This window comes from Amphiura filiformis, chromosome 5 (genome assembly GCF_039555335.1).
Source record: "Amphiura filiformis chromosome 5, Afil_fr2py, whole genome shotgun sequence".
Lineage (NCBI taxonomy): Eukaryota > Metazoa > Echinodermata > Ophiuroidea > Amphilepidida > Amphiuridae > Amphiura > Amphiura filiformis.
In genome coordinates, this window is record NC_092632.1 from 41,747,303 (window position 1) to 41,759,099 (window position 11,797).

The following is an 11,797-nucleotide window of genomic DNA, read 5'->3' on the forward strand; positions in this document are numbered from 1 at the left end:
ACATTTTCAATTGATCGTCGGCTTTTCATCCCAGCTACATACACTTTAAGTATAATTAAATTAAATTTAAAAAGTTTACTTCGAGGACTGTTAAATTTCAAAAAATATTAAAAGATGTCAATTTTTAAAAATTTGTCATAAAATTTGTATTATATCGCGAATTTCAAAAAATCAAAATTATTTGATATCAGAAGGACATTCCTCGTATTCAGAATGTAATTCGAAATGTGTGGTGTACTCTCAGCTCCCACAAGAAATACTGTGCAAACGTTAATATCCGATTACTTAATATGGCAAATGCTATAGACAAATGAAATCTCAACAACAGTCAACAGAGATTGTTGATTTTATACGCATGGATAGATATAACTAACGTCATCACACAGCATGCAACGATTATTTGGCTACTTGAGGTGACCTTGCTTGCTCAAATTTAAATACTAAGCTTTCATTCACTTCCATATTAACATATGTTAACCACATATATGATATTGTGCCAGACCGTTGTTTAAAATGGGGCGTCCAGTGGAAGAATTTACATGTTTTGTATTGACACAAATAGTCCTATGCTTAATATGGAGCAGCTTAATCGGCAGTGTGCCTTATACAACAATCAGCATGACACAGCCAGCCAATGGTGTAATGAACAGTCTGGATCCCAACGAAACAGGTTTGTTCAATCATGATATATTAATATGCAGACATAGAGAATCATTGATGGGATTATATCAGTAAATGAATATTTTGTTCTGGGACTGAATCCCGGGGGGCACTCACATTTCCCAGCTATACGGGTATGTGCCGCGGCGACGACCCCCTTTTTCAGAGCCGCTAGCCGTTCCTTAGACCCTCTGAATTCATTGATTGCCCGCTCTGAAGCCCCGGAAATTTTCTAGCCGTTCCATAGACCCTCAGATCATCGATTTCCGCTCTCATCGGCATCTTGACAGGCGTGTTTTCTGTCCTACTATTTTAAGCCCAAAAGCTACTTTTGCGAGCTCAAAAACTTCAAAGGGAATTTTCCATAAATTTCTTCCCCTTAGGAGTAAGGTGAACTTTGGGCGGGATTTTGGGCTCCTTTAGTAGTGGCAACACTGGTTTGTTGTTTATAAACATCACTGCACTGTCGAGTGTCTGCCGCGATGCCGATGCCTTCAGCTGATGAACATTTTGCTAGAAATAAATGATTTTGAGATCTCTTTTGGGAATAAAATTGCCAAATATGAGGAAAAGTACCTCAAATAATTGTGTGCACATCCTTGCAGCTGGCCATAACAGTGAATTAAAAGGTAATTTACGATCTCCCGGTACGATCTACTGGTCTAGTGGAATGGTGTCAAATTCTGCACACTTCACTCAATCATCTCATGCAGTTCAATGTAGTCAATGTTTTACTTTTCGGCACTGAAAAAAATATTTTTGTGGGTTTGTTTTTATGGTGGGCTTTTATGTAGTGCTGCTAGCTGCTGCTATAATTATCAGTAGGCTAATAGCATAGATTGTAGGTCTGCAGGGTCTAGTAATTTGATTCGAAGGCTGTTTTGCTTTGCTGAGATTTTCATCGTAATAGGCCAAACAGACCTATTTTGCATTAATGGTTTTCCTGATTTAATAATTTAATGCACAATTCAAAGTGAAATCGATTCCTTCAAAAATCTGTGGCAAAAACGCAACAAAATTGAACCCTGGTTTGGCCTGCATGGTTTAGTTGCCGAGATTTTTCAGATTTTGGCGGCTGATCAGTTCCCAAGACCCCCTTTTGGCCGGTCAAACAGTTCCCAAGACCCCCCTTTTGGACCGGCCGATCAGTTCCCTAGACCCCCCTTTTTGACCTGCCGATCAGTTCCTTAGACCTCAAGTTCGAAACTGGCGGTGGCACCCCCCTACCCAAAAAAAAATTGAGTGCCCCCCCCGGGGACTGAATATTCGTATAATACTCACGTAACTTTCAAATGATATCACTTGAAGTGGTCGCATATTACCCGGGTATATTATCAATATCATAGTGCTGTAGATGGGATTGCTCCACCATTCGTACTTTCGTCTCGGTATTTGGTTGATCATATTTCATCGATTTATTTTATTATATTAAGGGTTGGGGTATGATCGTTTGGACAGAATTTTTATTGGACATGAGAGCATATCAGACATCGAAATGCATTCTGAATACGAAGAATGTTCTTCTGATATCAGAAGAATGCATTCTGAATACGAAGAATGTTCTTCTGATATCAAATAATTTTGATTTTTTTGAAATAATTCGCGATATAATACACATTTTATGGCAAATGATTAAAAAAATTTGATGAACAGTACTCGAAGTAAACTTTATAAATCTAATGATATGTACTTAAAGTGTATGTAGCTGGTATGAAAAGCCGACGATCGATTGAAAATTTTGACCTTTCGTATTGAAGATATAGGTTTTTGTCCCAAAAACCAAAATATTTAGGTATTTTTGGAAAAAATGTATGTCTTCAATATTTTTCAATTGATCGTCGGCTTTTCATCCCAGGTACATACACTTTAAGTACATATCAATAGATTCATAAGTTGACTAAGATATATATATTAAAAACAAAACCTAATTTATAGTTGGTGAAAGGGAACACTTAGAATTACTAAAAAGCTTAAAATCCATTTTTGGCCTCTCATTTTTACCATATCTCCTAAATCTCAATGAGTAAATATGTTTACGGTTCGCTTCATCTGTTAATAGAGTAATACAATAAGCCATCATGTGATTTCCTGTTCTTAGTTGAAACAGAGACCCTGGAAGGTTGAAACGACAATACCGTAATGTTTTCCTTAATTATTGGGACACGTAAGCTATAGCACGAAAAAAAAAAGCTAAACTCTAATCCATATGACTCTAATATCTGACACGATCTGATTTAGTTCAAACCCATGACGGTAATTGAGAGGCTGTGCAATAATTATGAGCCCCCCTGGGGGAATTTCCGAACGTCCCGCCAAAAATCGCCCCCCCACCTCTCGGCCCGCCAAAAAAATCTTTGCCTCCCCCTTTACACATGCCAAATTTTTTGTATCCCAATTTGCAATCCTTAAATGGTCAAGAGATGTTGCGAGCTCAGCGAGCAGGAAAATTTTCATATTAAGGGCTGGGGTATGAACGTTTGGACAGTATTTATTTTGGGACATTAGAGCACATCAGACATATCGAATTGCATTGTGAATACGAAGAATGTCATTCTGATATCAAATAATTTTGATTTTTGAAATTCGCAATTTGATACACATTTTATGGCAAATCATTAAAATTGATATTTTTGATATTTAACAGTACTTGAAGTAAACTTTATAAATCTGATGATTTATACTTAAAGTGTATGTAGGTGGGATGAAAACCCGACGATCAATTGAAAATGTTGACCTTTCGTATTGAAGATATGGATTTTTTTTTCCAAAACACCAAAAAAAATAAGATCTTTTTGGGAAAAAAATCCATATCTTCAATATGAAAGGTCAAAATTTTCAATTGATCGTCGGCTTTTCCTCCTGCTACATACACTTTAAGAATATATCATTAGATTTATATAATTTACTTCGAGGACTGTTATATATCAAAATTTGAAAAATATCAAATTTTTATAATTTGTCATAAAATTTGAATTATATTGTGATTTAAAAAAATGAAAATTATTTGATATCAGAAAGACATGCTTCGTATTCAGAATGCAATTCGATAGGTCTGAGGTGCTCTCATGTCCCACAAAAAAATACTGTCGAAACGCAATAAACGCTCATTTTGGATCCCTTAAAGCTTTTCCGTACTTTTTCCTAAGCCTTTTTAGAGCGTTTTATTTATAAGGCGCCCCGTGAATGTGTAATAATAATAATAATAAATAAGCATTTATAATGCGCCATTTATCTAGAAAATTAAATCTAATCCAAGGCGCAGAAAACAAGATACACGTACAAGTAAACATGAAAACAGAGTTTACAAGAAGTGTAGCTGATTAAAACAAATCAGCTATCCAAATTGTTAGCTCAATACAATTTCAAAACATGTACAATCAACCCGGGACAATCAACATGAAACCAAAGAATCCATAAATACATGTAAAACAAAAATACAGAGCAGTATAAAAGCATGATAAATCAAACACTGACATTATACGCAGCATTGAATAAGAAAGTCTTGAGTCCAGATTTGAACTGATCAACAGAAATTGATTGTCTCAGATTATAGGGAAGCGAGTTCCAAAGTTTTGGTGCAACAGTAGAAAAAGCACGGTCTCCCAGAGAATAATTAGATCGTGGAATTTTTAATAGACATTTGTCTGACGATCTGAGAGTGCGTACAGGTGTGTATGGAACAAGAAGGTCCGTGATGTAAGAAGGTGCAATGTTGTTTAATCCTTTCCATGTGAGAAGAAGAGTTTTAAATACAATTCTTTCACGAACGGGAAGCCAGTGCAGATTCATAAGAATGGGTGTGATGTGATCATATTTGCGAGTGTTTGTCAAAACGCGTGCGGCAGAGTTCTGTACAAGTTGAAGTTTCCTAAGCTGTTGTTCAGTAATTCCATTTAGTAGAACATTTCCATTGTCTAAGCGCGAGGTAATGAAGTAATGTACCACCCCCCCCCCCTCGGCTGTCCAAAAATGCTTCCCCCCCCCCCAATTTTACCCTCCCCCAGGGCTCATAATTATTGCACAGCCCCTGAGTAAACACTATTACATGGTATTATTGCTCACAACCCTACTAAACAATGCTAAAGCTAATAGCGGCATGTCTCATTTAAGACAGACCGTCACGATATGCTAATTAGGATCAGGGGTTACTAACCCTAACTATTACCCTATTCCTAACTCTTAACTCTCACACTAACCCCCTAACCCTGACCCTAATTGGCATATCGTGATGGTCTGTCTTAAATGAGACATCTACCCTGATAGAGACGTAAGTTGGCGAATCATGTGTAAATCACATCAGCTTTTGTGTATGTCAAAATTTGGCGAGCTCAAACCATCATTTTATTTTGTGTGGGGTGGTGGGTACGTAGGGTGGGGTGGTGGGAGTGTGAGGTGTGGGTGTGGGGTGTGTGGGGGTGTGTATGTGTGGATCCGCTTAAATGGTACTTAGATTATCAAAAGTGATTTAGTCACTTATTTGAGTTATCTATTAAATCTATTAAGGGAGTTGATATACACACCACTAGCCCCACACGGTAAAATGAGGGTTAAGATAGAAAAGTTATTCTATTAGAGAATCATATGAAAAGGTTTGACTACAAGAACGATTCTCTTATAAATGCATCTACGCAGTTTCCACCTCGATACACCCGAGCACACGGTTATTTCCAGCACAGCGAGTCTAGCCTAGTACGCAGTCTGTGTTATACTACACGGTTGAGTGCATAGCATCATAAGAGCTGTGTGATATCTAGTGGAAATTATTCTGTGATTGGTTTTGTCAAAACCTCAAGTGTTCCTTCATCCAATCAGAAATTTCTTATATCAAACGAAGGCTAACACTTCCCCAAAAAATACTTTTCCCCATTGAGTCAAAAGATGACGCAATTCAATGTTATAGCAAGGCGAATGTGGTAAATCTATTGAAAACTACCTATCCAACGCATTTTTTTTTGACCAAAATGGTTTTAAAAGTCAAAAGCTCAAGTGTTCCTTACAAAATTTTTGATAGAACACACTCACTTATATTGTCCATATATTAGCCTCATTTTAACAGTTTAATGAGCAATGGTCAATTCTCTTTAAAATTGCAAATCCTGTGCAAAAAGCTACTATTTTCGCCTGTTTTGTCATACGGTTGTAAATTCAATGAACTATGACTTTGCTAAAGAGCGATTACAAATTGATATGAAAGGTATTAGTTTAAGTCACTGTCGCGCATTTATCGTCTCATATCACACGGGCGACATCATTATTTTAAGTAAAACAACGAGGCGATGCCGAGTTGTTTTATGCCAAAATGATTTCGCGTGTTATATGAGATGATCGATGCACGACAGCAGCTTTAAACAAATTCAAATAAATTAATTAATCATAAGTATTACAATTCAATTAAATCCTACATTATGCAAGAAATTACCTAGGGCTTAGAACCGATCAAGCCTGTTGTTGCTATGCACCTCCGATTGGTTCAAATAGCGCGTACAAGTATCGCGACGACACGCACATAAATACTTTGGTGGGGTGTTGGAAAATAAAGAGGGTCGACAAATTTTGGGTCCTAAAAAGGAGGATCAAAAACATGCAGTCCTTAATAGGAGGATCAAAAAAATTGAGGGTAAAAGTCTGGGGTAAAATATATGACAAGGCATGTACATTCCAAATTATAAAAAGAGAGCAGGAAAGGTGAAAAACAAATTAATAGTTCTCTAACTTCTCATCAATGTAACATAATCAATATATCATTATAATGAATATCGGTAAAGTTTATCGGTAAAAGCTTCAATACATGCATGACAAAGTATGACTTATTGTGTTTCTGTTATATCTTACTCGAACTTGTTCACAGGGCTCGAAGCGGGTAATACTTCATTCACGACCGAAACCATTAACCAGTGCGAGGATGCCCATTCTTGTACCCACGGATGGCCATCGCAACCAACGGCGTGTCAGTGCGATGAATTTTGCCATTTATTTGGCGATTGCTGTCGAAATGTAAGCTGTAACAGTGACGTCACCTCTATCCCAGAATTCGACCACCTTGGCATCACACTCGACCAAATCAACTGCATAAAACCGGTGATTCCTGAAACAATGACCAATTTGTATAATGGGATATTTATGGTCGATAAATGTGATGACTTCGCCTCTCCACTTACGAAACATTGTCATACGCCTAATAAAACAGACGTACAATCATTTGTACCAGTAAGCGAAAAGACGTATTTCATAACATTTAGAAACGTTTATTGTGCATTGTGTAATGGCGTTTTGTTAGATGATCTCATTTGGTGGACTTTGAAAGCTGATTGTGATGAGACAGTTGACGATATGCTTCAAGATAGCCTCAAGAATGTGAATTCCTTCGCTGCAACTATCAATGTCATAAGCAATTTTTGTCCATTATCGTTTAATCATCCGAATACAGAGACAAGAACACTTGGAAATCGTGTTTGCTACCCGAATGTGGTGGATAGTAAGTTGTGTTCTTCAAATGCATCGCAATATAAAGTTGATAAATGTGAAGAATACACTGCATATGTAATGGACGACATTTATAGCTTTGGGCTTACTATTTACCGCAACGTAGAATGCTTTTTATGCCACAATCCATTTATTAACGATGATGACTTTAGAGTAGAATTGATATGCGACATATTTGATATTCCTGTCATCTATGTTATCGACGGAGTAATACCTCCGCGTCCACGACCAACTAAAGGCATTCACCCGGAATTCGGGGTAGATCCCCGCCCAATATCGGTCATTGTTGACTTTAACTCACAAAAGGGAGTAACATTGAAAGTAAATAACACTGTGGTAACGGTTCAAACTGTGACTTGTCAAGCAAATGAAGTTTACGATCCTTTTGTCGACCAGTGCCGCGTTTTACGATGCCTGACAGGTTATGCATTACGTGGTGACCGATGCGTAATAGATCCAAGTAACGTGGAATGTAACGGACTTGCAGAATTTGGTATTTCGGCGTTGAATCCAAAATGCTCTCAAAAAGGTATGAATCGGATAACGTCAGATTGTTTGAAAGAAACATACTTCCGCAGTTTTATCATCGTAAATGAAACAATTGAATGTTCTGGCACAGACCAGGGTCAGTATACATTGAAAACTGAATCTCTCGGACATTTTGAGGATTTAGAAAACATTTACGACACGATTTTCCTTTCCGATAACGCAAGTAAGCAAAATAGTTGCAATGTAACAAACTTCACTGTTAGCATAGTCTGCGAACCGCTGCTTCCCGATTGTATTAACACAACCTCACTTGCTGGAGTATCGGTAGAAAATACAAATAACAACACATATATCGTAACTGATCATGCAAGGTATCCATTTTGGGGCGGTGTTCTGTCTCTTAGCTACGTATCTGAAACTGAAAAGTTTATCAAGTCAATAAAAGCAGATATATGTAATACCGACCTCTTTTCATGTTCTCTTATAACACTCAACGCATCGTTGTTCACCAATTACTCGAGCAGTGAACTTGTCTATGAGCCAAGTGGCAAACTATTTTCTAAAAACGAATACATGTACACTTCCGATGGACAGATTCAAGTGTGTTCCTTCCTCGAAAGAAACGGGACTCGAAATATAACTGAAACGATTACATTTTTAGCTTACGATACATCTCAGACTATTCTTAGTGTAATTGGTTGTACCATATCAATGCTAGCCCTACTTATTACGTTCGTCACATACTGTGTGTTCTCCAGTTTGAGATCTCGCGCGACTAAGGCCATTATGAGTTTGGTGGCGGCCATGTTTACAGCTCAGTTAGTCTTTCTCTTCGGAGCTGGAAGTATCAGCAACAGCAACTCTTGCACATTTATAGCCGCATTGCTCCATTACTTATGGTTATGTACATTTACTTGGAGTACCGTACTTTCTTTCGATTTGAACAGAACATTTTCTACGAAAATGGCACTAACGTATGTAGAAAAGAAACGCATCGGTTACAAGTATCTTCTTCATGGTTGGGGATCACCTTTGCTCGTCATTATTCCTTGTCTTGTGCTCCACTTTTGCGCATGCTCAGATATTCCGTTCCAATATGGTAATGGGAGTGCGTGCTGGATTTATAATCAATATGCAAATCTGGCCGTGTTTGGTGGACCATTAACGATTTGCATGCTGGTTAACCTGTTTCTGTTTTGTAATACAATGTGGAATATACATAGCACAAAGTCAAAAACGAGGGCAGTTTCGAGTCATAAACACCAATTTAAAGACGAATTACTCATTTATGCGAGGGTGAGTACAACCATTTCATTAGTAAATATTGCGATCAATGCACTGAAATGTCAGTATATAGGCTGTGTTAAAAACATTACATAATACAATATTACTGTAATAAAGGAATGTAAAAATATATGTATACATACTATGACATACTACGTGTCATCTGCCTTTAAAATTACATTACCTGGGCCTAGCTCCGAAAGAACCCAAAATTTGACCGAAATAGAGCTCCAAAAGACACTTGATTGTAATAATTTCAGCTCTAAAAGACCACTTAATTCCTCATTCCTTGTTTTTTAGGCAACCAGAAAGTTGACTGTTCGCAGCTCCATAAGACTCCCTTGTACTTGTTCAAAGCTCCTGACCCAATTTAACGGTACGCAATCACCTTCCAGAACCCATCACCTCATAATTCCGGGGGAGCAAACCCGCCAAAATTGTATGACGTGCCCCCCCCCCCCCTTCGCGATTCCAGGAACTTTTGTGGGGAATACTTATTTTGGTATCACTGGATAAAGTGACCTTAGAGAGAGAGAGAGATGCCACGTTTGCAGCCTACAAAAGGCGCAGGGTTCATCAGTACAACGACTGTGACTACCCCTAACAGCTTCCCATTGCACCTGGGTGGGGTGTTACACAGTGGCGGCGCCAGGGGTGGTAAAATTGCATCGTCAGAACTCTTGCCCCCGGTTTCCTCCAATAAAAACCCACAATTGCACAAATGTCTACTTTTGCGGCAATAAATTTTGTGAAAATGTTGCCCCCCTCCACCCCCATTTATTTTGAACCCATGCCCCCCCCCCACATGCCTTAATGTATCTATATTTGATTTCTTGTATTTTTTTCAGATCGCAACACTAATGGGCTTTACGTGGATTTTCGCCTTCTTAGCAGCATTTAGTGGTATTTCAGCGCTCTGGTATATTTATATCATCATCAACTCACTTCAAGGGCTTTATATCTTTTCGCGTTTACTTTTAAAAGAACCATTGGTCGATTGTGGCTTAAAAAGTTCGGTATGGAGTTTAGTGATGATAAGTCAAGCAACAAGAAAACAACTAGATCTATAGATGTGAATTCATCTCAAATGGATCGAAGTATTAATCTTATACAACGTGAAAATAGGCAAACAGAAGCCAAAATGTAATTTATTTTACACACATTTATAAAGTTACGAATTTCTTCACTTCAGTGAAATGATAGTCATTTAACTTCTTTACGTTGATATCACAAAATAATTGCAAGTAGTCACATTTTTCTTACAACTAGGAAACTAGGATTGCACAATAATATAATTATTACTCATCAAATATGAAGACGTTGGCGACTGTGAAGCCCGCAATGCTCCATTTGATGTTACATTGACTAAATCCAGGGACATTTATACAGCCCTTTTTCGATTTGTGAAAAACAACTAATTAATGTAAATGCGAACTCGGGTTATGACCACGAGTTTGTACCACTTACCACTGTGGTCAGTGCATTCGTGTTTTCGAAAATAAAAATCGCAAACATCGCTAAAAAAAGTGATACTTTTCAAACGACAATTTCACGCGCGGATACACGGAGTGTGTGCTGGTTTGCTTAATAGATTGATGTTGATTGTGGTTACTTCTTTAATCATCCTGTAGTTTTTGACGAAAATTACAAACAATCAAAAACTAATATGTTGCAAGAAGCAATATGTTATGTAAAATTCTCACATAAAGTTAACAATGGAGAACGGCTGGGGAATGTTAGCGCCTATAGGTGAATGCAAACGTGACAAAGGGGCCCAGTGGGCTACTCAGGTTTCACTGTGTCCACATGCGCAACCAGAAACGGGCATTTTCAGAGAATGAACGCGAATCGCATGAATCCCATTTAGGAGGTCAAAAAACGCCTATTTTCAAGAAACATGTTTTGCACCAGGAACATCACCCTAACATATACATTAGAAAATAAACAAAAACATGTATTATAAGAGTTTATTTTATCAAACACCTGTAAGGGTGGTACCTTTCAGAAAAATCTTGCTTGGGGGTCTCTTTCAGGTAAAATCCTGTTTATAGGGTAAAATTTGTTGCAAAACCGCGCTAAATTTCTGTTTAATGGTGTATTTTGCTCGATATAGCAAATCCTGTCTAGGGTATGTTTTGATACACTGTGAAATTTGAGCCCCCCCCCTACCCGGGCAAAGGGGCACTTTGTGATCCACAGCCTCATCCCTCAACTTTTTAGCTGTTACTCAAAAAGGATGAGATTTTGATACGATCAGAAACCGATCAGAGAGCGGTTTCGAAACATAAACATCATCTCAAAGAGGAACTGCTTATTTATGTGAGGGTGGGTACAATAATTTCTAACTTGTAACTGGCCGCTTTGGATTTATGTTCTGTTAGCTTCTTTTCGAGCTTGCGTCCAGACTCACCAATGTATAGGGAGTCACAGTCAAAGGGATGCTGTACACGACACCAGATTGTTTTTCTTGTTCAGTTTTGTCCTTTGGGGAGACAAGAGATCTACTCAGAGTATTCTGACAGTACGTGACATACCCAAATTTTATGGCTTGATCAAGGTTCATAAAGCCGGTGGTCCCTTGAGACCTATCGTTTCTAGCATATGATCGGTGTTGGCACGATTTATCGGCCAAACAGTGCATCATACAAGAACACTCGGACTTTTGTTGATCAGGTTAGGGATCTGGTTGTACGTGCGGATGAGTCCCTGATATCCTTTGATGTCACTGCGCTGTTTACACAATTGCTTGAAAGTGATACAAGCTGAAAATTGGACAGTGCTGAAAACCTTCGCGTTGATCAAGTTATTCAGCTATTAAGCTTCTGTCTTAATACTAGGTACTTTGTGTTTAGGGGCTAAAATTACCAGCTAAAAGATGGGT

General features: G+C 38.1%; 1 protein-coding gene across 1 annotated transcript; it reads left to right on the forward strand.

The window, feature by feature from the left end:
• Window positions 1–205: 205 nt before the first annotated feature.
• On the forward strand, window positions 206–10,536 carry LOC140153135 (uncharacterized). Its single transcript, XM_072175779.1, has 3 exons — window positions 206–670; window positions 6,509–8,928; window positions 9,765–10,536. The coding sequence occupies exons 1-3, from the start codon at window positions 514–516 to the stop codon at window positions 9,984–9,986; spliced, it is 2,799 nt and encodes a 932-aa protein (XP_072031880.1). The 5' UTR covers window positions 206–513; the 3' UTR covers window positions 9,987–10,536.
• Window positions 10,537–11,797: the final 1,261 nt, after the last annotated feature.